Source organism: Alosa pseudoharengus, unplaced genomic scaffold (genome assembly GCF_046254945.1).
Source record: "Alosa pseudoharengus isolate Yale_2024_CS ecotype anadromous, Long Island Sound unplaced genomic scaffold, YU_APseudo_1.1 YU_APseudo_1.1_scf_20, whole genome shotgun sequence".
In the NCBI taxonomy this organism is placed as follows: domain Eukaryota; kingdom Metazoa; phylum Chordata; class Actinopteri; order Clupeiformes; family Clupeidae; genus Alosa; species Alosa pseudoharengus.
In genome coordinates, this window is record NW_027468664.1 from 24,128,256 (window position 1) to 24,154,944 (window position 26,689).

The 26,689-nt window shown below is 42.0% G+C and overlaps 2 protein-coding genes across 5 annotated transcripts in view; one reads left to right on the plus strand and one right to left on the minus strand.

Annotated features, from left to right (window-relative positions):
• Nucleotides 1–12,732: 12,732 nt before the first annotated feature.
• Nucleotides 12,733–26,689, minus strand: part of il15ra (interleukin 15 receptor subunit alpha) — a 35,424-nt gene continuing 21,467 nt past the window's right edge. Inside the window, exons 2-8 of one of the 4 annotated variants that reach the window (XM_076296912.1) lie at nt 23,591–23,785; nt 21,643–21,735; nt 20,304–20,564; nt 18,099–18,140; nt 17,721–17,805; nt 15,759–15,928; nt 12,733–14,232 (exon numbers count right to left, since the gene is read on the minus strand). In XM_076296912.1, the coding sequence (XP_076153027.1) occupies nt 15,793–15,928; nt 17,721–17,805; nt 18,099–18,140; nt 20,304–20,564; nt 21,643–21,735; nt 23,591–23,785 (812 nt within the window). In that variant the 3' untranslated portion in view covers nt 12,733–14,232; nt 15,759–15,792. Of the gene's footprint in view, nt 14,465–15,758; nt 15,929–17,720; nt 17,806–18,098; nt 18,141–20,303; nt 20,565–21,642; nt 21,736–23,590; nt 23,786–26,689 lie in introns of all 4 variants that reach the window. The other 3 variants (XM_076296910.1, XM_076296911.1, XM_076296913.1) reach the window with 3 other exon arrangements.
• rbm17 (RNA binding motif protein 17) overlaps nt 15,951–26,689 on the plus strand; it is an 87,195-nt gene continuing 76,456 nt past the window's right edge. Inside the window, exon 1 of the mRNA XM_076296909.1 lies at nt 15,951–16,022. The gene's annotated coding sequence lies outside the window, so the exon portion shown is untranslated. The remainder of the gene's footprint in view (nt 16,023–26,689) is intronic.

Sequence of the window (26,689 nt, forward strand, 5' to 3'; positions counted from 1 at the left end):
GAACCGGTAACATATTTATTTATCACACCAGTGGCTCTAGACTGTAGTGCCACACATTATCAGAAGGATTGTCGATCAGCACTTTAGTCCTGTCCAGTCCTGAAAAAAAAAATAATATTAATTAAGGGGGATGGGGACTCAAATTTGAGTCACTTCCTGGTTATGTGTGCATAGTGTTGGTGTCACTGTAACTGACTGATGCTGCTGTCCCATCCCATAAAGCATTTGCAAAAAAGACTGGTAAAACATGTATCATGATTTTACTGCACAGACCCCTCAAAAAGAGACTGCACTGTCCCTTCCTGTGGACAACCTCAATGTTCCTCTTCCTATCCTGTCACCATGGAGACAGAATATCCTGGACATTGTGATGTTCATGTCAGGTGACAGGTCCTTTCTTTGGGCCTACCGTCTCAAATGGACTGGAGCAATGGGGCGTTTAGCTGCCAGAAGTTTAAAAATTCCCCCACAGGTTTAGGCTAAGCCCTGACTGTTTTCAGCTCCTACTAGGCCTGGACACCTGGCACGATAGCCTGGACACCTGGCATGATTTCTGGTGGTCCCTGACAATGCATTTTCAATGTAGCCTAGTTTCAATGTGGTAGTTACTATTTGTTTTCAATTGCAGTGGTCCTCAGGTTGCTTCCTTAATCAGAATGGTGGTCCCTGGGTCGCTAACAGTGAAAACCTGTTCTAGGTAAACCCTTGCCCAATGTTACAATCTTCAGTGTCAAACCAACAAGGCCTGTATGTCTCATTACAATGCATTTACTCAACGCTCTACTGAAGGTCAGTTCAACGCATATTTTAGATTTGAGCCTCTTTTTGTATCTTCGGAAAAACATTAAGTTCCATGCCAAACCCACTTCTGTTTCATTATACTGTTAGGGACAGAGTCACCACCAGGGGGAGGCAAATTCATTCCTTTGACATAGGCCATAGGCCAGAGCATACTGTATTGTACGCCACAACATAAAAAGGGAGAAGGAAAGTTCCAAACATATTTGTTCAACAGCACATTCTTCTTAGCTCAACTCAATTAGTAAAATCACCTTTTAGGTGCACAGGTAGAACCTATACATGGTAGGACATTTGCTTTCTGAATCCAAACTTCATTCACTCATTTTACATAGGCCATGGGCTCTGTGCATTAGCTTACTTGAAGTTAGCAAACCAGTTTCCTGTTGTTAACAAACACCTGAGGAGTGCTTCAGCTGTACCAAAACACTTGCTCACTGAAAATCCTTCCCTCCTTAATTTGTGTGGCCACTGCACGTACGCTGGCGTTTTTAGAAAAAACGCTTATAACGACTTGAAGCCAAGCAGAGTGGCACAGCGATGCTCATTAGAGCTGCCCACGGACATGTGTACATTGTATTTCTTACGTTTTGGTACAACTAAAGCACTCATCTTCAGGTGACAGCCATGTCAACGAACAGGAAACTGGTTTGCCGATTTCAAGTAAGCTTCTGCATATCCCATAGCAAAGAGCATACAGTCACGGCTTGTAAGCCGCAACATAAGAGACTTCAAGATTCAAGAAATTTATTTGAAGATATTTATTTGTCACATACATTTATATAAAGTACAACATGCAGTGAAATGCGTAGTCCTCTAGACTTAAATGATTGTGCAATATTAATATTAATGTATATATAAATAAACAAAGGGAGAAAAAAAGATAGATAAGTTATTAAGTGGTACAGTCCTCATTCAAGATGTGGATAGACTGTAACTAGAAGCTTTCCCTCAGTCTCTCCGTACTGGCTTTTAGGCAGCATGAACTTTTCCCAGACTGTAGCACAGAGAAGAGGCTATAGTTGGGATGATTGGGGTCTCTGACTACTTTATTTATTAGACAAAAAGAAAAAAAGTCTAGGAGTTAAATGTATGGGTGTTTGTTTGTGTTATGTGAGTGAATAAGAGTGCATGGTCAAAAAAAGGTATGTGCAAAACAGAGAGGAATGGAAGCGTGTGCACTGCCGCTTAGAGGAGAGTAGAAGGTGTTCTTATCATAGATATTAGAAAGCTAGATACCAAATTGTCTGTCGAGTTCTATAAAAAATAAATAAATAAATAATTAAATAAATAAAAAATAAAATAAAAAAATATATATACACTCTTTTGATCCCGTGAGGGAAATTTGGTCTCTGCATTTAACCCAATCCGTGAATTAGTGAAACACACTCAGCACACAGTGAACACACACTAATCCCGGCGCAGTGAGCTGCCTGCAACAACAGCGGCGCTCGGGGAGCAGTGAGGGGTTAGGTGCCTTGCTCAAGGGCACTTCTGCCATGCCTACTGGTCGGGGTTCGAACCGGCAACCCTCCGGTTACAAGTCTGAAACGCTAACCAGTAGGCCACGGCTGCCCCCTAAACAATATTAGGTGGCATACGTCGACACGGCCGCCATGTTACTGGGGGCAAACACCTTACTGGGCAATGCTTGCCGGCAGTCAGTGTCACATGCTCTTCCATTGGCCTCCAGTGATTGTTGCCCCCACCAAGATGGCGTCGCTATTTACGTACGTGTTGGAGCCCAATGCGGTATATAGCTTTCTAATATATATGGTTTCCCCCACCAAGATGACGGTGCTATTTATGCACATTCTGGAGCCCAATAGGTTTCTAATATCTATGGTTCTTATAGCCAACACAGGCGCTAGGTGTGGCTAGTGATCACTTAAAGGATAATTCCGGTATTTAGCACTTTGAGTTCCTTTTCTGGTTTGTTTGGGATGAACTAGAGTGGTGGACACCGAAATTTTGACGATTGGTCCTGTCTCGACTTTTCTGACTCATTTTGAATCGCCTTTACTGCTTCAGAGTGGCTACCTATGGGCATGCACAAACATGTCCTTAAAACAACCCTTAATGTTCGTTTTCAAAACTGTGCAACTCACCGAGTGGTAAACAAAGCAGCACATGGTTCAGAACACAGAAAGTAACAAAAGCACATGACAATGATAAACAAAGGAATACATGGTACATGACACAGGAAGTGACAAGGAACAGAAGACATGGCAAAATACAAAGACAAACCACTACAGGGCACAAACATAATACACAAGATACACAAGAAACATCAAACATGAACCTGGATCTAGAGATCCAGGGCAGGATCGTGACAGAAACAGTGTACCACTCATTTTTGTCAAAAATAATGGTATGCTAGAGGTTTTTTTTTTTTTTTTTTTTTTTAACCAAAGCGACTTATATATCCCGGAGCAACTCGGGGGAATTTGCCTTGCACAGTAATCCTCTCTGAGTCATCACTTACTGTACAGTATGTGTACATGGTCATACAATACCATGGAACCATGGAACAGGCTGGTCATTACTTCTGCAAAATGTTGTGCTGTCTTCTCTCTCTCCTTTCGCACCTGTAGCATTTGATCAGTTCTCTTTTTAAGTTGAACTAGGGTGATGTAGTCTAAATAGAGAGAGGGAAGGTGTGTGTGTGTGTGTGTGTGTGGGGGGGGGGGGATGCCACAGACATAGCAAAAATGTAGGCTGAAACTCATGTTGAAAACTGTTTTACAGTTTGTTGTGCAGTTTGTAATGATTGATTGAAAGCACAGTGATTTGACTGTTGGGTTGTTTGAAGGCCAAATTTGCTGCATGTTTTAGTTTTTTTCGATCGCTTTGATGCTTGTGTCAACTCTGACATTATGTTTACAAAACAATTTACACGCAGGTCTTAACAAAAGCATTCTGGCCAAAATTACACATTTACTTGCAAAAGGCTTACTCTCTGAAAACATTTAAAACATGCAGGTTTTTATTTTATACACAAATGACTGTAAGAGTAAGCAGTGTTGTGCCTGAACGCGTTCATTGAACGAAAGTTCATGAACTCGTTCATATTTTGACCGAACGTGAACTGAACCGAACGCATTACTGCCTGATGAACGTTACTGTGAACTCGTTCATTCTGGTGTCTGTGAACGGCACGCTCTTTCAGTTTAACTTCGTTCAATAGCCTAGGGTGCCAGATTTCTACACAGCCTTCCACGCGAAAACCCGGCTAAAACACATCGTAAACAGGCCTTAATATGGCAGCATGCAGGTCACCATTTCTCAAACTATGGGCCGCGGTCAGCAACGTGGACAATGCTGGTCTGCAGAGTGAAATTATTCCCGGGGCATCGTCTGATAATTTGCTGCGCAATTGATCAAGGAACCGCGGACAGAAAAAGAAAACAAACATTTCTGCAATTAGTAGGAAATACTTGTTAATTCGGTGTCATCAAACATAGAGGCATAAAATTAAGTCGTGGTATGAGCGTTTATTCAATGCATGCGTGTGCACGTTGGTAGCAAAGCTAATATAAGCTCAACCTATTGGAAGGCTATTTAATTATGAAACGACATTTAATAGAACGACGTGGATTTACGCAACTTCCATAAAAAACAGAGCACTGACTATATAAAACACTGTCTAGCATTAAGTATTAAAGTCAGCCAAAAGCAATTAAAGTCTTAGTTAAAGATAGTTAAAGATCTCCAGATCAGTGATTTACGCATGATCTGATCCGCCATTTAACATTCACAAAAGCTGGTTGTGTTTCCTGAATCCTTACATTCAGGCATTCAAATGAAATGTAATTAAATAGCATATAAATATTCTATCAGTATGATGCTTGCATGAGGGAAACATCCCAAAACAACGGCACCCATATAATTGCTTTTGTTTTGAGAAATATTTCTCATGCAAGCATCATGCAACAATGCAAAAACAATGAAACTATTGTAGGCCTAATTATATTTTACATTAGTAAAGCAGTACTCTGATGTGCATGTTTTCACACACTTTTGTGAACAATCTTAGCACTTTAAACATTGGCTGTTTTGAAGTGCATGTATAGCAATAGTATAAAAATAATAATAATTGTGATATCATTACGATAATTTGATGGGGGGTGGGAGGAGGGGGTGGATTCATGTAGGTGGGCCCTATGACCCCAAAGTATGCCTGGACTGGGCCTCAGGTCAAAGAAGTTTGAGAAAGGCTGATGTATGATCGTATGATCATTTAAACAAGTTTTATGACAAGGTCGGTGAGGATGGGAAAAATCGTACATTTCTGTGCAAACTTTGCCCGCACTTCAGTCACATCCACAGCAAACCTGAAACGGCACATTGAACTGAAGCACCTGGCTAGCCTTTTAAGGTATGTGCAAGCCAATACAAAATCAAAAGCTGTCAAGACAGATCCTCAACCCAAATTAACAGCATTCTATATGTGCTGTGGCAATAATTTATAAAAAATAATAGCTCGCAGCAAAAAAAAAAAAAAAGAACTATGAACTAGTTCATTTTTGGAAAGTGTGAACTTAGTTCAAAATTTTGAATTATGAACTATGAACTGAACTAGTTCATTTTAAAATTTGTGAACTGAACTTTGAACTGAAATTGAAAGTGAACTTTCCCAACACTGAGAGTAAGTATGAGAATAGGCACTGTGTGAAATTTGCAGATGACACTGTTATAGTGAGCCTTTTGAACAATGATGAGGTGGGGCATGATCCTGTAGCCTAGTTGATGATTTCATTGCTTGGTGTGAAAACTTTTATGTCTGTCAATGTTTCCAAGACAAAGGATATGATTATTCATTTCCATAGATCACAGCACAATGTTTCACAAACTGTTATTCAGAACATGAATGTCAAGACAGAAGAATGAATATAAATATTTGAACCATCAATGACAGCAAATTATCTTTTGAGAGCAACACTGATGCTGCCTATAAAAAGTCCCAACAGAGGCTTTTCTTTTTGAGGAAGATGAAATCATTCAGCGTGAGCAGGACTCTGATGATTTTGTTTTACCAGTGTTTTATTGAATCAGCCTTGACATTTTATATTGTGGTGTGTGGTACAGTGGTCTTCCAATGATCAGCAAGCGTAGACTAAGCTAACAAAGCTGGTTAATGTAGCGTCTAAGGTGGTTGGGGTACAGCTACCACAACTCCAACATATGATAAAAGGGTCAGGCCTATTCACACCAAAACGATAACTATAACCATAACGATAAAAACGTTCACACTGAACAACGATAAACAAAGTCTCTCCTTGTGTTAATGAATGAGACGGTTAAAATTCGATGAGTTCTGATTGGCTATTATCTTTTTATCGTTCTGAAAATCGCTCTGAAAGTGATCCCCAACGATATCGTTTTTTCATGTCGTTATCGTTTATGTGTGAATGTCGTCATTCATATTAACGAGAACAATATTTATTTATAGTTATCGTTATCGTTCTTGGTGTGAATGGGCCTTTAAGGCTAACCAAACTACTAACCAACTAAAGTGCTCTGATCACCCACTCTTTGGGGAGTTTAATCTTCTCCACTCGGGTCGCCGTCTTAGGCTGCCTATGTTAAGAACTAGACGTGCCAGGGATTCTTTTATTCCTGTGGCTATTAGGAACCTGAATTCACTTGACTGACATCTCTTGAATCTTTTATACAGTATGTGATTATTTATTTATTTATTCCTATCCATGTTCATTATGACAGATTTGCCTGTGTGCTGTCCAATTGGATTCTGTATCCATTGTTGTGTGTTCTGTTGACAATATTGTTGGTATCTGGTGCTGGTGGATCCTTTTCTAAGGATAAATAAAGTGAAACTTGAACTTGAAACTTGACTTGCAAAAGCAAATTTTGCCTTCAAACAACACATCTTGTAGTCAAATCACAGTGGAAGTTTAAGCAATCATTACACACTGGACAACAAATTGCAAAACATAGTTCTCAAAATGAGGAGTTTCAGGCTTAATTTTTGCTATGTCTGTGCCATTTCTTTTTAATGTTTCAGAAAAACTGTGAAAAGACAAAATGTATTAAATACAAATGAATTGTATTCATTCCTTCCTAGATGTAACTGTAAATGACATGTAAGACCTACAGTAAGCACCTACAGACATGACCAATTTCATTGAACTGCAACTTTTTTTATTGAAATACAACCCAAAAACAGAATACAATGCGGTCAGGGGTGTGCCAATTAACGACCTAAGGTGGGATCTAGCGCATTATCTAAAAATCGCTATCGTACACTATCTAAAAAGCATTACGCCACTGACCAAGAAAAGCCTGGTCTCTAGCGAGGTTGCTAAAGCATGGTTTAGTGGAATACCTGTTCATACGGTCTTGCATGCAAGCAGATTCCTTCAAATCCGCTGCTGACTATCAAAATACTGATGCGCTGTTTGAAGTTGCACTGCTTGCTGCTAAAGTCAAGTCGTCACATTTATTTATATAGCACACTTAACGCAATGTAATTGACCCCAGGTGCTCAGAAATAAAATAAAAACAGTAATAAAAACAAAAATATAAATGACAAAAAATTTAAATAAATAAATGCAAATTTCAAACAATGGCTCTACACATGTTTTTAAAACTGTTAGCCCTGAGAAGATGTATATGAAAAATTCTGCTGCTTGTCTTTCTTTGTTAAAAGCTTGAATGTAAATTCAATTTTTTTAAAAGAAGGATGAGAACAAGAGCCTTGTGTTTTTGGCTTTGAGTTCTGGGGTGATATCCAGCTCTCCGTGTCAATGTCTCCATTCTGTCATGGTGAATTATGGAGGTGAGCGAGGATCAGATATCTGTGGTGAGAGGCTGGACAAGGAAAGAGCTGACTTTGGGAACTGTGTTGCTTCGAAACTCTTATTTGCAATCGTTTGCACCGCAAAAAAGAGGAAAAGACTGTTCGCCAAGAATACATCAAGAAAAGTATGTTACGAGCTAGAGTGCATGCCATGTACAATACAAGTTTAATCCAACACAAATTCAGCTAATTGCATCCACCTAGCCTGACGAGCCAGACCCACATTAAAATGTAGGGTCTGGGCACTCACAGTTCGCAGTGCACTTTAACTCGTGTCACACTGTTCGCCAACAGCAACATCCATCTTATCTGTTTTCAAATAGCAGGGAATTCAAACCAAACCGTTGCAACTCTGCCATCAATCATTATGTTAAGCCCACCTAACGACTCTATACACGATTTCATCGGCCTGATTGAGTTTCGATTTCTGGAGCTCACAAACCAACGGAGAGTTGCTAGATTAGCCCTGGCAGCAAATTTGCTGCCGCTAGGGGTGCGTCTAGGCTAGCATCCACATGCTGTACGTTCAAAAACACTTTTTCAGTTTCGGTGCAATTCAGTCTTGAAATGGTTAAGTGCCTCAGACTGAGCCATAGGCTAGTCCAACCAACCAAAGCAGTGCTTCAGCACAGTCACACATGGAATTGAAGGGGGTTTTCTGAGTGGCTGTTAAGTGCAAACATCCACAACCTTTCCCCAGAATCACAGAATGTGCTTTTAAGAGGCTGGCCTGTAGTATAAAATCCCGATTAAACAACACAATATATATATTCATATATTTCATACATACAGTATTGGTATTGGTATGTGTATTTCTACCCTCCTGTTTCTCTGTTCCTTGTCGGATTGTCTCTCTGTTTTGTCTAGTCAAAGTCCCGTATGTATGTAAGTAAGTCTTTAAATGTTAAGTTTGTCCGTAATTCTGCCTGGTGGAGTCTTGCGCTTGGGTCCTATCCGCCATCCCTGAGAGTACAATCCGACCAAGATGGACCCAGCAGACCCCAAACCATCCTGGGAGGAACCTCAGCAGATCGGCTACTTTTTTGAATGTTTAAACGCAGTCCTCCATAGCAGCACGTCGTTGGAGAGGAAATTGGCGGCAGTGACATTGATCGAGAGGAATCTCTCCTCAAAGTCTTGGCTGGCGGCACTTCCAGCGGCACCCCAGTTGCTGGCACAGACTACCAACTTTAGGAGAAGCCTGCAGGCACGTCCAGTGAGGCTGCTAGCCCCCAGCCAGATCCTGCCCCCACATCCACTGGCTTCGGGCCAGAGTGCCAGAGCCTTAGGGTGGGACAGGTGAGCCTCCATCCAGCTGATCCCACTCCAGATCTTCAGCCTGCTCAGGTGCAATTTTCTCTGCACTCAGAGGTCTCGCAGGAGTCCCAGTTCGGCGGCACCAGGCTTGCCCTCAAGCCTCCCTCCCGAAGGAGACGTGGTGCCAAGCGTCGTCCAACCCGGTCCTCTGACACCATGCCTCCTGTGCCCAGCCCAGAGACGCCTGCACCTGTGCCCAGCCCAGAGGCGCCAGCTCCTGTGCCTGCAGCCCAGTCGCCCGACACCACACCTGCAGCCCAGTCACCCGACACCACACCTGCAGCCCAGTCGCCCGACGCCACACCTGCAGCCCAGCCTCTGCCTGTCTGTCCGGCCCCGCTTCTGCCCGAACCGTATCCGCCTCTGCCCGAGCCGGCTCCACCTTCCTCTGACTGTCCGGCCCAGCCTCTGCCCGAGCCCCTCTCTGTCCCTGTCCCCGTCACTGTGCCTGTCTTTGTGCCAGTCACCATCCCCGTCACCGTGCCAGTCGCCGTCTCCTTATTTGGTCTGCTTCCTGTCTTGTTTTCCCTCCATTTCTGCCTCCTCACCTGTTCCCTATTGTCTTGTTGGTTTCGTCCAGTCCTCTGTCTTTCTGTTAATTGGTATGTGTATTTCTACCCTCCTGTTTCTCTGTTCCTTGTTGGATTGTCTCTCTGTTTTGTCTAGTCAAAGTCCCGTGTGTGTGTGTGTGTGTGTGTGTGTGCGTGCGTGCGTGCGTGCGCGCATCATAATATTAAAGTACGCTAAATATATGTCAGGGCTTAAAGGGGGAACATTTACTAAAATCTTATCCTGACGTAGTCATACTCAATTCTAGTAAGAATATGAGTCTGATACTGCTCCATTGGGACGTAATTATGGGGCGTGTTTCAACCGATACGGGGGGTGGGGAATGCCTCTGCACTCAATTGGATAGACCTAACCAATCAGAGCAACGAAATAGCTTACCGTGAGGTGTAGGAAGAAAACACTCAAACCATCCTTCTTCTCCACAAATGCCTTAACATTGTTTGCTGGTTTTTGTAAAAGTTACTGCTGTCAATAACTCCTAGCCTACAACACTCATTAGCGAAATCTAAGAGATACAGCCTAGGGTAGGCTATTAGGAAAAAAACGATAGCCTATATCCCCTCCGTTTTTAAAAATAATTCTGTTGAACACTGATATGCTACAAACATGTTAAACAGCTGGGAAAGGCTGTCGCAAATCCCTCAAACAGATGGTCAATCAGAGATTTCAAACGAACGAGGGAACATGTCGCAATGCATCTCAGCTTTGTCCAAAGTTTTCAGAAATAATTGTTTTCAGTGATAAAACTTCATTAAATAATATGCATTTTCCATATGGGGTCTTAAAAGCCATGTATCCTTCTAGCCACAGCGTTTTTGTTTCAAACATAAGCCTAATCTAAGTGTGCTCAGATGACGTGATAGACCAGGCGCTGTTGCTCACCTGTCCATCATCGCAAAGCCCGATTTGATTGGTCCGCCCGATCTAGGGCGAGCATACTTCCTCCACAATGGAGCAATGCCAGACCGAACTTCCCGACCTCAAATGTTGTGGGCGGGACTACGTTCGGAATAGCACCCAGGCTACTAAAATCTTGTAATTTGATACAAATACAGTGGACTTTAGAAGTCCCCCCCCCCCCCGACACACACACCCACCATCCAGAACAACATAGTGTCCACTGTGGATTCCTTTAGGTTCCTGGTATCAACCATTTCACAGGACCTAAAATGGTCTCCCCACATTGACATCTCTGTCCAGAAAAAGGCCCAGCAGAGGTTATACTTCCTGCGACAGCTAAGGAAGTTTAATCTGCCTAAGGAGCTGCTGACCACTTTCTACTCACCCATCATTCAGTCTGTCATCTGGACCTCCATCACTGTCTGGTTTGGGTCAGCCACCAAAGGGCTAGACCGCAACGGACAATTAGGGCTGCAGAGAGAATCATTGGAGCTGACCTTCCCTCCATCCAGGCACTGTACCGGCCCAGTGTCAGGAAAAGGGCAGCAATCTCTGCAGATCTCTCACATCCTGGTCACAAACCTGGTGTTCAACCCCCCCCCCCCCCCCAGACAATGGCACTACCCTGACCCACCTATAGTGTACATACTGTAATTACACTTATACATAATTTACTGCTCTTCATACTATCATCCTGCACATACTTATTCTTGGTCCAAAGGCAGAAGCACACATACACAAACACACACACCATACACAAACAAATATTTAAAAAGCCTGTTTATTACAAAAATCAAAGCAAATTTTACTTCACACAGAAAAAAAAAACACCTATTAAGAAGTACTGTCTGCATAATATACAAGTAAAGCAACAGGGCAGTATTTTTTAAACTTTATACTTTAAAGAAAGTTTTTTAGCTTTTACTTACATGCCTGAACAGCTTCAGCTTAATCATCATCATCATCAATTATCTACATCTGTTTATCATATAATTATACATCATATTATCCAACACATTTGGATGTAGCCATTACAGTTTTTGCCAAATGCTTAGACCGAAGCCTCAATATTTAAACTTCTTGTAGCATGCATTAAACACTGTGTAACACACACACACACACACACACACACACACACACAAGAAAAAATAAATCTATATATTTTTTCAATAGCAATTTATCCAGTAATGTTTTTTTTTCCTTTTGTTTAGTTGCTAAATTTTTTTTAAGAACATCCACTTACAGTATTGTATTGATAACTGTGATTCTATTCTATATTTTTGTAAAAATGTCAGCTGATTACTGCAGAAATTCTACTTTTGAGTTTCACAGAAGACTGAGTCTGAGAAAATGACAAGAAAAATAGAAACACAAAGATTGCAGTGTTTTACATAAAGCACATCAGTGTGTTGCTGTTGATTTGAAATAATTCAAATGGTGCATGTGTGTATGGTTTTGTTGCAATAATTACATTTTCAGAAAGGATTGTTAAGTTTTGATTGCAGTGTTTCTTTTGGGCATAGATGCGAGTTGTTTATCTCCAAGTGCTATGTCTTATTTGGCTGTGTGTAGAGTTTTGACACAATGAGCCAAATTCTGCAAAAAGTGTGTAAGCAATAGGCAAAAACTGCAAATTAACACAACAGCTTAAAATATTCCAAACATCATATAACACATCTGAACACTGTGGTACAATAAACAAAGACTTCCTGTTGTCCAACACTCCTCTCAGTTACAAATGACATTGTGGTCCCCAGCAAATATATATTAGTCCACTTTATAAAGATGTGTGTAAGGTATCCTGTGTAATAAGACAACACTGGCTAACAGGCTTGAAATATTTCAAGCATTCCTGAGCATTAGATAGAAAAAATAAAATAATTTTAACCAGGGTTCTAAATTAACACCCGTTAAAATTCATTTTGGCGGGTGTTAATAAAAACTTACTAGCCAGTTTGGCCGGTGATGGATGAGGCAGTACATGCATGATACATAAGGCTCTGTTTTCAGTCATATATCCCCCGGCAGTACTTCCTACATTTCCCATGACCACTGTGCCGTAATGCTACGTCGGCTGTACGCAGTTTGCAGTGAAACCAGCGCGAGACACCATGGAAACGAACGGAGCGTCTACCAGAAAACACAAGGAATTAGAAGAACGAACGGAGCCAGAGCAGGGAGCATAGACTGAAAGAGGAGGGAGTTAGCCAGTAAAGTAAAGTAAAAAGTACCTAACACATGTACATAACACAAATACATAATGCATTACGAAATATTAACGCAATTAACGCATTGTGTTTACTTATTTCCTTTGTGGGGGGCTGATGTCATGTAATGGAGGCCGCAAAACCTGAAGCAGCAAGATCGTTTATTTTATTGTCTATGGAGTTAGCTGAAGATGGAACGTGAGGAGCTTGTAGGCGAAAATTTTCAGTTTTAAAAAGGTAGCCTGATCAGTTATCACCACCACCAGACGCATCACGCACTGTGCGTAGGGCACCAAGAGACAGAGGAGGGACCAACATTTAGCCAATAAATAGTAGCTGTACTGCAAACTGTTTTTCACTTTTGATAGAGAAAGTATACAATGTCAACATGCACCAACAGCATGTTACATAAAGATGATACTTTTCGGGTCCTCTCTATAAAGATCCAACTTGAACATAGGCCCTATGCTACTCCATTTAATTGACAACGCGTCTGAGTGCGCAGAAGATTGAGAGAAAACGAGTGGCAGGTTCTAGCTGGCTTGTCATTGTTGATGATAATTGATATCTCCTTTTTATTAAGTTAAGATTAAACTAAATGCGGCAGTGGTTGGGACAGACTTATGGGGGCGAGAATAGGAATAAAGCAGGGGATGAGGATATCGACAGAGAAATAGATAGAGATCCCAAACATGAAATGAAGTGTTTGCACTTTCTGTGTATATTTTGTGGTATGTATTAATGCCAACAATATTAATAAAATGACCAAATGCATTCAGTGACACTCATCTCATAAACTCATAATTCTCATATTTTCACCAGAAAAAAAATGGCTAATAGAAATTCTGATTGGCTAGTAACTTTAGAAAGTTACCAGCCACATTGGCTGGTGATCAAAAAAGTTAATTTAGAACCCTGATTTTAACACCTTTGCAATAACAGTGTGACACAGTAAGGAATAGCACTAAAATAGCTATTTCCACAGGTTTGACAACCAGGTAGCAGCTTTACCAACAGAAAAAAAGTAGAACTACACAATTAATCACGAAAATTTGTAAAACAAAAAGAAAATAAATACATGTTTCAGGCGCTCTGGGGCATATTATGGGTTGGTTACCTTGGATACCAGACAGGCCAACAGTCAGTGAAATGATAACTCTTAGACATGCTAACTAACAGACAGATGTTAACTGCCAGGAAAACTTTCAGAGAAGGTAGGCCAAGTTGCAAACATAAGTGCGCTAAAACATTCAAACTGGAACTGTTACAAAATCTTAAACTGACAAGCATTCGATAGACAATGGATTTCACTGAGTGGCAGGAACGAAAATAGAACTCGTAATTAACGCGATGGCGGTGAAAGGGTTCGGTGCTGGTCTGTGGGGTTGTACTGAAAACAGTGGAATCCAAGTATTTGAAGTTCGGAAATAGAGCACGCCGTGTTCACCCACCTCACTTTACTCTGATGACGGCGTTTGCGCATCACTACAGCGTGCCGCAGGGTACCGGAGAACCGAAATCCACACCAGATGTGGCCCTGGTTGGGAATCGGGATTTTCATTCCTTCAGTATATTGTGTCGTGTCCAGGGGAAGAGATGGGAGATACTAAGCCACACGTTCTGCTCCTGGACGTGGAGATTAGAATTAGGGCTGCAACAATCCATCAAGGAAAATAATTGACATGAAAATGATCATTAGCTGTAGCCCAAATCAGGGATATGTGGAGGCAATAGTGGCAACATGGAACACAATTCAACCCAGATAGCAAGAGGCTGGCGGACCACTGTCGGTCCATTGGGGGCATAGCTGGCGGTCCGCTGGCATTTTGCTCATCGGTTCTCTGGCGGTCCGCTGGCGGGTTGCAAACAAATTGCCCTTATACACTATATATCATTTCATTAATTTTATTAACAACGGCGGATCACAAGTGGCACGCCACCGGAAGCATACCACCTGCGGTCTGCTATTTGCCAATCTGATTTTGCTATCTGGGAAAGTTGGCAGAACACTGATAGGATTGGTAGGACTTTGAGTATGTCAAAGGTGTATACTGTTGTACAGGTGTATCCCTAAATAGCTTGTTCTGCATTCAAATTAGCATCTGGTATTAAGCAATTCTTTGTATTGGCAGGTAGGCTATGTCTGATCTGACCTCATTCTTATGTAGGCCTAGCTTGTTCTGTATTCACATTACCATCTGCTGTTAATCAATAGTTTTACTGTATACACGTCTAATCTATACATAAGAAACACTAGTACTGTGGGATGCATTGATGCTACGTTTACACGTGGCCGGCTATTTTCATAAACGGACATTTCATCCTCTCCGTTTTCAAAAATAACATTGTGCACACCTGTCAGTTTTCAGAAAAGTTTTCCTTTACACTAACCCGGGTATATGCCTTCAAGAGCATGCCAAACCTGTACGTGGCAGTGTAACGAGAACCTAAAGCCCATGTTAGCCAATCAGAATCCCGAAAATATTAACAACAGCAACGAATCACTTCCTCTTTCTCTTTTGAACTGACTAAAAATCTCCGCCTCGTCACAAAAATCTCAGTTCGTACCTGTTTAGACGCAAACGAACAAACAAGTATAAGTAAGTAAGTAAGTATAAGTATAAACTGTATACTCTTTTAATCCCGTGAGGGAAATTTGGTCTCTACATTTATCCCAATCCGTGAATTAGTGAAACATACTCAGCACACAGTGAGGTGAAGCACACACTAATCCTTGCGCAGTGAGCTGCCTGCAACAACAGCGGCGCTCAGGGAGCAGTGAGGGGTTAGGTGCCTTGCTCAAGGGCACTTCAGCGTGCCTACTGGTCGGGGTTCGAACCGGCAACCCTCCAGTTACAAGTCCGAAAGCGCTAACCTAGGCCACGGCTGCCAAAAACTGCCAGAGTTTCCCCCAAAAAACGATCAGCCCGGAGTTTTTAAAAACTCCATTTGCGTCTAAATGACATCATTTTCGTTGCCGTCTAAACAGGGCCTGAGAGGCTTTTTTGCAGGATTCGTCTAGCTCACATTCTGTCAATGGAAAAGGATGTAATATGGTGGAGGCTAACATCCGCAGAGGTCTACTTGCTGTTAGCATGTCTCTGGAGATGTCAGGGAAGTAACATGAGGCTTAATTCCATGTTCACCTTAGTCTCTGTAAAGAGCTTTTCTTTTGGTCTGTTACGAGGGCGGACCATCAGCGTCTGATACAACCTCTTCACACAGAGGCGTACAGCTACTGGGTGTGTTGGGTTGTGTCGCCATGTCAACTCTCTCGCTGGCAGCTGCTGTCCCCGCTATGTTGTATCTCTGTCGGCTGGGAGGAAAAAAGGGAGGAACGTGTTAAAAACACCTTTGTTCAACTGTCTTGACTAGGAGAGTCAAATATGGACATTCAACTAGCAGCAATGGTAGGCTACACAAACACTGAGATCATATTTTATGAATCTTTCATGCTGGATATGGCAACACATTAGTCCTAAACATATATCAACAGCACATTCTTATTAGCTCAACTCTTCAGCCAAGTAGATGAGCTAATTAGTGAAATAACCTGTTTTAGGTGCAGAGGTAGAATTTGTACATGGTAGGACATTTACTTTCTGAAGCCAGAGGTGCGTTTAAATTCACAAACATAGGCGGATATTAGAGAAAAAACGTTTGCAAAAACGTTTCTGTTTGTCTTGAGTTTTTTAGAAAAGTTTGTGAACATTCGCAGTTCACAATTTGAGTTTGACGTTGAGGAGGTGGTTCTTCAGTGGAGCTGGACAAACGGTCACCGTTAATGGGGTGGTTCAGGATTTTGGACATAGGACCTCATTTCCAAGTTAGCAAGTGTGATATTTACCAGTGGAGACCGTTTTCAACACAAGTTGCAGAGTTCAGGTGCTAGGCTAGCGCAAGTCAACAGTATGTGTTAGCCTGTTACTAAAAACAGCCTTACCCACTCCACAGTACACCCGAGGCAAATAAATTATAACACCAGACTATGGATGTAAATGTCTAAAACATTTGTTTGCTGAATTTGAACGCATTTGAGCAAGGCACTTAACTCCGAGTTGCTCCGAGTTTTTGGATAAAAGCGTCTACTAAATGAATAAATGTAAACAGTCAACAGTACAGCTGTCTACAGCAACCAAAGCGGACTGAATAAGGGACACAAGTAGAATACAATACATACATGTATTCAGTCCCAGATGAATCATACATATGCACATACTGTACAACCAGGAGAAAAAGACAGAGAGAGAGGTAGCCGAGAATGATCTACCCCGGGCATCTGAAGCCCCATGCGTTTCTTCGGCCCTATGCTAGTAGTCCCTGTCTTAGTCCGAAAATGGAAATCAATAAAATATTTGATTACAATCTGCTATCATTGTTAAAATAGAATTCCACTCTCAATTTCACTCTTGATAAAAGCGATTTTTCACATAGATATCCGTTTCTCGAGGTCACCGAGAAGAAACAGAGATCTATATGACAAATCGCTGGAATTCTCCTTTAAGCTTTAAGCCATCCCTACACTATCAGCTTGTGAAAATATGTAGCCTATACATTGAGTCAAATATGTAAAGAAAACATAAATGTTCTTTTGAAAGTAAAGGTCATCACCCCCTGGTCTAGGCTGCAGGGAGCGAGTCCAGGCACATGACAGTGAGGTTGTGAGACCGCTGAAGGAAATCCCCAACCCGTAGATGATCTTTTTTTTTTGTGTAACTAAAATTAAGGTGGTCATTAAGTTTGCAGAACTGAAATGTTGCTAGATGAACTTGACAGCTTAAGGTGGTCAGCAAAGTTACAGTTAAGGTTGTCAGCAAGTTACAATTAAGGTGGTCAACAAGTTAGATGAACATGACAGATTGATGTTGTAAACTTGAACTTAAATTAACTTAAATTATGTTACTGGTTGGCTTTACAAGGGCCCCTGTGGCCTCTCTTCTCCCAAGCTGCTGCTTCTGTTGTTGCTTGAAAATCAGAAGGACAACCTTCCTGTTAATGTTTCTCATGAACTCTGGAGTTTATAGTGCACTTTATAGTACACAGAATTTCACCTGTTTGTGAGTGGTTGGTTGGTGTGTTTGGGGTGGGAGCGGTGACCTGTGACTTACAATGGCAGAGCTTTCTTTGAGCGGAGAAAACAGAGGAGGCCCGTCAGTAAGATGAATGCAACCACCGCTAGAACACTTCCAGACACTATTAATCAAACACAGAGAGGGAGACTGAAATGTTGCTAGTTCTGCTAGTTCTGAAGACACACACACACACACACACACAGACACAGAAACATACATACACACACACACACACACTAGAGTGAATCTCCGCAGGCTACAGTACGTGGAATGTAGTCTGCACAGTGTAAACTTGTCCAACTAGCCATGTGTAGCTGTGAGAGTGGGAGAGACAACGTGAATAGTGAATGGGCCCTTTATATATGCTTAGCAGCCGCGGAACACACACGCACACAAAACACACATTTTACTTACCTACAGCAGGCTGATTGGAGTGTGGCACAAAAACACTGGAATCTGTCAGAGAAAGAAACCGAGAGTAAAATACATATCTTATTGGCTTATACACGTCAATGAGAGTGAGTGAGTATGTAAGGGTGTGTGTGTGTATTATGTTTCACTGTGTTGATGTTTTTGAGTGCTTTTAGACGGGCATCTCGCTAGCTTTACACCAGAACTCCATAAGTGTGTGTGTGTGTGTGTGTGTGTGTGCGTGCATGTGAGCGGCAAGAGTCAATGAGAAGGGGAATGGATGCTATTTTGAAGAAAATAATACATGAAACATAACAGAAGTAAACAAAGTATGTTGCATGAATCAGATTCTTCAAAGTAGCCTCCATTTACCTTCACGACTGCTTTGCACACTATTGAAATGTGTGTGTGTGTGTGTGTGTTTGCAGAATATATAATTCAATGTGATGTAAATTGAAAGCTATTTTTTCTCACAAACGGTTTATCATGAGAACCCCTTTGGTTGCAAACCACGGCCATCGGTCCCATGCTGTTTTTAAATATAATGAGGTTTATAAATATAGGCCTGTATATATGTGCTTGTGTGTGTCTATACATGGTGTGTGTGTGTGTGTATGTGTGTGTGTGTATGTGTGTGCGTGTATGTGTGTGCGTGCGTGTGTAATGTATGTGTGTGTGTGTGTGTGTGTGCACATGCGTATGTGTGTAATGTATGTGTGTAATGTATGTGTGTGTGTGTGTGTGTGTGTGTGCGCGTGTGTAATGTCTGTGTGTGTGTGTGTGTGTGCGTGCGGGCATATTATCGTAACATTGACATCCAATAGACTTTCCTCGGCCAACTGCACAGCTGGTTTCTAGCTAATGGATGTACGCCAGCTGTTATTGTACAATGTGCCACACCAGCTGCTATAGTACTCTTGCTTCACATGTGCACTGACAATGAACACTTTGTATGCATAAATATGTGGACCATGGAAACAAATATATATATATATAACTAATGATTCAATAGTGGACATTTACTACAAAATATGCATAAACCTATGCTACCGGTGTGAAGGGGTGAGTATGTAAGTGTGGCAATGAGTTTTAAATGGTGGCTTTCATATAAGCTTGCAAATTTGAGACTTTGCAATGTGTGTGTCTGTGCACATGTGTATACAGAGTAAAAGGTTGCATGGTTCAGGTAGTCCCCAAGAATTTTAACAAAACACATATGCAAGCCTGTAGGCATGCACACAAGCATTCAAGCACACACAAACACACATGTACACGCACACACACACACAGTGTCCTGAGCTAGCAACATTACATTACATTACATTTGGCTGTAATGTAATGTTTTAACCCAAAGCGACTTCCAACAAGGGAAACAATCAAGGTAGAGTGCGATAAGGACAAGTTAGTTAGTGCAGCAGTGAATAATCTGACGGGGACTGACACTTGACTGTATGGAAGTACTTCCATACAGTCAAGTGTCAGTCCCCGTGAGATGTTAAGTGCTAGAATTAGCAACACTGGCAAAGCCCCTCATAAGCTAACAAAGAGAAGTCCTGTAATCGGTGCATGCTCTCTCTCTCACTCTCAAAATATATGTTTAGTGTCAAGTTAAATCTGCTGCAGAGAACCCAGAACATAGCCAATATGTTGTTTTTGAGAGATTTAATGCAGGAGAGATTTAACGCATTTCCGATTAAAACGATCAAGATTGTTCAAAAAACACATCGCAGCTGTGTGTGTGTGTTTGTGTGTGTGTGTGTGAGAGAGAGAGAGGGAGAGTTGATTTATATGCATTCTCACTGCAGTCCAATAACTTGCAAGAATGGAATGCAAAGCCATCAGCAAGGGAAAGCATCTGCAACCACATAGTCTGTGACTCTCACATACAACTAGCCTACTATGATGGTACTTCAGATTTGCTTGTACAAATGCAACTACATATATGATTTTGTTCATTATATTTCATTTCTCATTCACGCTTTCGAAACTCCTTGAATGTCTGTAAAATGGGTAGACTTTGTACGAAATCCAACTTCCAAGGTTTGGAAATTTGCAGTACCTAATATGTTTCTAAATGTAGCCGGGAAGATCAAGCTGCAAGCTCGCAAAAAAAAAAAAAACATGTGCATATGGACATAAACAGACAAACACAGACACAAACACAGAAAAGCATGCCCCTTTTAAGTCAGAGTCATCGTGTGTGTTTACCTAGTATGGGACTGGGAAAGGCCCTAGTGGGCATCTGCACAGAGCTGCCTGTACTGGTTGGCTTTACATGGGCCCCTGTGGCCTCTCTCGTCTCCCAAGCTGCTGCTTCTGTTGTTGTTGTTGTTGTTGTTGTGGCTGTTGTTGTGGTGGTGGTGGTGCCTGGGAATGTGACTGATGTTCTGGTGGCTCTGGCGGTTGTTCTAGCGATAGCTTTAGGTGCTAAGCTGGTGTGTGTGGTGTGCGGCTTCCCTGAGGTGGTCACTTTGCCATAAAACACACACACACACACACGTTTATTTTACAAGCACTTTCTTCACAAACACACACTCTCACACTAGCAGTCATGTGCAAACATGCAGTACGATGCAAGCTTGCTAAGCAAAGTGTACACTGTAAGCCACCGGTTTACGGTAAGCCACACACACACTCACACACACACACACACAGACAAACCTGTTAGCAAATTTGAATGTGCCCCGCAGGTTGGTCTGGAAAGGAGTCCATTGACGCCTGTTTCAGAATCACCAAAAACCCAGGAACGTGGATTTGGTGCTTCTCTTGTGACGCAACAGGTTAATGCTACAAATTGCTTTCTTGAGTTTCCCCTTGGGGATCAATAAAGTATCTAACTTTAATGCACACCCTTAAGTTTAATTTCACTGCTGGTTACGCCTGTGGAATTAGTAAAATGGCAAGTTCAGAAACACGCGTAGCCTAGAAATCTAGACACGCCCCTAGCAGGGCTAGTCTAGCAACTCTCCGTTGGCTTGTGAGCTCTAGAAATCGAAACTTAATCAGGCCAATGAAATTGTGTATAGAGTAGTTAGGTGGGCTTAACATAATGATTAATGTCAGAGTTGCAACGGTTTGGCTTGAATTCTCTGCTACTTGAAAACAAATAAGATGGATGTTGCTGCTGGCGAACAGTGTGACACGAGTTAAGCTTTTATTAAGTTGGCAAACGTTTGAACTAGCCAACTAGCTCCGCTGGTGGGAAATGCATGGGACTCATAGCGCTGCCGCTGTCCTATTGCGTGCAGAGGGAATGTGAAAGACAACTGATTATCCCGCCCCTCGGACTGAGCACTGCGAACGGTGAGTGCCCAGACCCTACATTTTAATGTGGGTCTGGCTCGTCAGGCTAAAACACGCGGGTAATTAGCTCCTTTTCAGAGCAACAGGTTTGTCTGACTGCACCCCGGTTAACAATCGCTAGACAATTACAGACATACGTATGTCAATGAACACTAGAAGACTAGAACACACATGCACCGACACACACAAACACACACACAAACCACACAGGACGGTACCATAAACCTAAAAGAGAATTACAGACCATGGGTGGTTGTTTGCCCTACAGTAGGGAGCGGAGTGCCAGTCGAGGTTGTGTACTCTGGTGTTGCCGTTGTCGTTTTCTTCGTGGAGGTTGCTGTAGCACAGACAAGTCTTGTCATTAGCCAACGAGACCCCCTCTCCTTCTCTCTCCCTCACATCCACATAAACACACACACACACACGCACACATACATAGCATGGCATGGCGTGGTGTGTTTCAGATCTAGATCTAGCACCCAATCTCTCTCTCTCAGTTCCACACACACACACACACACACACACATATGACGTGTAAAACTGCATAATCTGCACTCAGGCTATTTGCTCCAGACCCCATACACATACAGTAGTTTTAACTTAAAAGCAGAAAAGAGACAGACTTGTTGATACTGTATTCTTCACAGCCATCAGCTGGGTTGTGCAGGAGGAATAATGTGGCCTTGTGGCCTTAGTGCTTCAGAAAACACTTTTATTTCAAAACATGCTCAAATTAAAGGTACCGTCAGCGATTTCTGAGCCGTAACACTTTTTTTGGTCATGTTCAGCACGTTCATCTCCTCACAATCTGCTAGCTGTCCATTCCACAAACACAACAAAAAAATGATTATCTTGCACAGCCCTGGCTCTGGAGCAAGCCTGTCCTCTGGGGGCAGAATGAAGGGGGAGTTTGAGGAAGGAATTGATGGGTTTGCTCTCTGGTTGGTGTTTGGGTCAAAATATCAACGGACGTGATGTCATCCAGAATCGCTGACTGTATCTTTAATGGGCAATTCCACGCAAAACTGTTACCATGGTATATTTGTATGGTGCGAATGATTATGTGAAAAGTTTTTCATGTAAGTTCTACAACCAAAAAGAGTGAATGCTCAAATTTCAATTAATCATCATTCACATCATACCTTACCATGCCATTGTGTTGGCGTTATAGACGTGACAGTTTGCATGGATTGCCCTTATAATAATAATGATGATGCAGCAGCAACAACAACAACAGCAACAGCAGCAGGATAACATGTTGAGTGTTGCTACAAGCTGGTCCATTGACCTTCAACACAGCTTAGCTATGCCTCAAAAGCACAATCCAACCTCAGTGCAGTGAGCGTGGCAGAAAGTGCAATCATCCATAGGTATGACAAAATGTTTTGACCATGTGATCATGTTTTGACCATGTGACCAATGTTTTGACCATAGAGCTTTATTTGTGTGCACGTGAAAAAGAGAGTACCACCTATGGTGTGTGTGTGTGTCTCTGTGTGTGTGCGTGCCTGTGTGTGTCTCTCTTTCTGTGTGTGTGTATGTGTGTGTGTGCGCGCCTGTGTGTGTGTCTCTCTCTTTCTGTGTGTGTGTGTATGTGTGTGTGTGCGTGTGAGAGATAGTCAATCTGTGCTGCTGTGCTGTGTGTATTGATGTCTGTTTGAAGTAGACTTAAGTGGTTTCATCCCTGGCTGCATCAGATTTGCAGAATTTGCAGATTTTATGAGCAGCATCGCTGTATTCTAAAGGAATAGACTATGAGTGCATCCAATGCAAAAGTCAGTGAATGGATCCTCACAGTCATCTAGTCTAGTTCATTAGTATACATAAAAACCAGATATCCAATATAAATCAACTGCAACTCCAAACTGCAGTGTGGTGTTTTGATCAGATTGATTGATTGATTGATTGATTGATTGATTGATCGATTGATTTATGCTTTAGGAGCAGAGAAGCAAATAGCTCAAATCTCAGCAACCTTTTGTCAAGATCAACCTTTTGCCTGTGAAGCCTTTCAAAATCACATGATCAACTCTGCCTGTGAAGCCTTTCAAGATCACATGATCAACTCTGCCTGTGAAGCCTTTCAGTTTCAGGAATAGTTCTCTGTAAAAACACCCACTAGCACAGGACAGTACAACAACATTAAACTTCACCAGAATCTCTTCTGTGGTGCCTACAGATCAGTGCCTTACCGACACAAATCAGACGCAAAGTTGTATGCCAGCCGTAGGCTAGTGATGTTGAGTTGAATTTGCATTTGATCTGGTTTGAAGTTCCCGCTTTCCTCTTAAAACCAGGCTCACACTTGTAACGCAGTGTGTGGTCCACAGGAAACTTGGTCTGTTCTATCGGTATGGTGTGTTCCACCGGAGGGGGAGGGCCACAACCTACAGAGCACAGAGAGTCAGTCAGATGACAAAAACAATAAGCAATACAACAAAGCCCACAACAATGTTATTACATTAGGCGCCACCATTATTCTAGGAAGACCTGACATCTCGGTAATACAAAGGGTCAAAGGGCACAGAGAGTCAGTCAGATGACAAAAACAATAAAACCCAAAACAAAATGTTATTACATTAGGCGGCACCATCATCTTCTAGGAAGTCCTGGTAGTGGAAGGTCAGGTGAAACAGAATGATGTTCTGGACCTTCTGTTGGAATCTTAAGTTAAGTGCATCACACACCTGCACAGACATTAGCATGGCTCACTATGCTTGGTGGGCAGCCGTGGCCTACTGGTTAGGTCTTCGGGCTTGTAACCCAAGGGTTGTCGGTTCGATCCCCGACCAGTAGTCCACGGCTGAAGTGCCCTTGAGCAAGGCACCTAACCCCTCACTGCTCCCCGAGCGCCACTGTAGCAGGCGGCTCATTGCGTCGGGATTAGTGTGTGCCTCACCTCACTGTGTGTCCACTGAGTGCTGAGTGTGTTTCACTAATTCACGGATTGGGATAAATGCAGAGACCAAATTTCCCTGACGGGATCAAAAGAGTATACTTATACTTACTTAAAAGTAGTCCAACAGTAGTCCAACAGTGCAAGAATAAGGTCTAGAGACCAGCATAAAAAAATATGGACAAATAAGAGAGTATAATGTAGACAAGGTAGTATAGCTACTTAGTAAGGCCCAATCCCATTTCTCATTCATACCCCTTCCCCTACACCAAACAAAAACAAAACTTAGATTCACCTTGTTTTCAACGCAACCCTGCACACAACCACAGAACCCTTTGGCCGCCGCCACCGTGTAGATTCAAATTCAATTATATTTCTAGTTAAAGTAGGGCATTCCACGCATCATCCTTTAGGCATTAACGAAAAACTGAATTTGTCCTGCTTTCTATGAACTGTAACACCCCGCTCTCTCTCGTAGCCCGCTGCCCCTCCTCTGCATGTGCATTTAACAAAATATTCACGATTGTTGAAGGATTGTTGTTGCCACATAGAAGCATTGCATAGAAGACGTCTGGCTAAATTGCTTAGCATCGTGACCATGCTGCGCAAATTTGTTCAAAACTGCTGCATTGAAGTTAACTCTGCTAAGGTCTTATCACAACATAGTAGGCTACATTGTGGAGACTAAACTAAGTTAAGTTATGCAATCAAGCAGTATCTCAAAGCTAACGTTAGAATACTGTTTGGATGTCGAATTTAGCATGCTTAGCCTACTTACAGCTGCTTGTCAATTTCGTTGAAGGGCTCATTTTATTGACTCTGACACTGAATGTTTGCAAAATCCCGATGTAAAAGGAAAAGTGTTTTCCAAAATTCAAAAGTGCTTGTCCCAAGGAGAAGTACAAACCTTTATTTTAACTATGTAGAAAACGTTATGAATTGCACCCACACATCAGCAGCCTTTTAACTGTGTTACAATTGCAAGGGTTTCCTCACAAACGTCTTAAAATGACAGGCACTTAATTAAACCTATACAGTACCATGACGATCTTAATACAATTGAGCTCAGTTACATTTTAGCCAATCCAGCTGAGATCCTGGAATTGTTCCAATGATCTGTTTTCAATATATTAGGTGTCTCATCTCTGGTCATCATTGACTCTGAGGAAGACACAATTGTGTCAAAACGTTAGTCTGTTTGCACCAAAATAAAAGACTGCAAGTAATCAGTGTGCTCCAGCTCCCTTTCTCCAATTCTATTTCTGTTGCCACCGCTCAATAAGAATTCCATTGTTTATCAGTTTATTTATCCGATGCTTGTCAGTCGAAATTTTCGATGCTGATGTGCGTGGCCATTCAGGGCTAGTGACGGAAAGTGTTGTGTGTGAGGACCTTTTAACTGCCAGATGTGCCTGTCGTTTAAAATAGGGCCCATAGCCGTAATTAATTTATGTCTGCCATCCTTGGAAAAATGTTAGGAAGGTGATCAGCATCTACCATTTACAGTTAAAGGAGAAGTCCGGCGATTTTTCACATAGATCTCCGTTACTCGAGGTCATCTAGTGCTGTCAGTACGAAAAACAAAAATCGTTTTAAGAGTGTAGTGAGAGACTTTCTAATGAGGAGACACAGCACTCAAAAAATCCTCCATAGAAAGGCATCTAGGCTTAGCTTGTAACGCCAATATAGCAGTTGTCTACGCATATCACACCCCTTCCATGGCAAAATGTCGACATGTGAATACATTGAGCCAATAATGTGGTGTGTTGTGAAGACATCGTGCCAATCATGTGTTGTGATCCTGCCGCTGGAGCAAGATTGGTGTCGTGAAACCTTGCACACGCGCATTTCTGCCGAAATGGATGCCCGATCAGTGCCCAAAAAGCGTTGCAATATGGCCGCCGAGTGGAGGGACTTGCCTAAAAGGAATTTGGTGTAGTTATCAAGACACGCCTAAATGTGATGTTGACCTTATATATGGGCCTCTTCTCCAGCGGAAAACGGCACCTCCCTATGCAAAGGGATCTAATTGAGGACAAGGGGCCAGTTAGGCGTGTATGTATTCATATTCATTCAGCCTATAGAACCTTTCAACTGCAGACACAAACATGGGCGTTCCTAAGGCATTTTCGGAGGCACAGAAAACAACATTGAGCTGGATGGTAACTTGGGGACAAACAAAAATAAAAAAGACAGCAAAGGCTGATTCATTTTTATTTAAAATTTCAAACAGCAGTCTAAACTTTCCAGGATGGTATTTAGTGGGTCATTTTGAACAACATGATGCACAACAGGACACTTCAACTCTGTCTTTGTTCTTTTATTGTGTATGTTGTCTCTAGCCATAATTTGTATTTTTTTTACATTTTTTAAACTGTCATTTTTGCAGAGTGAA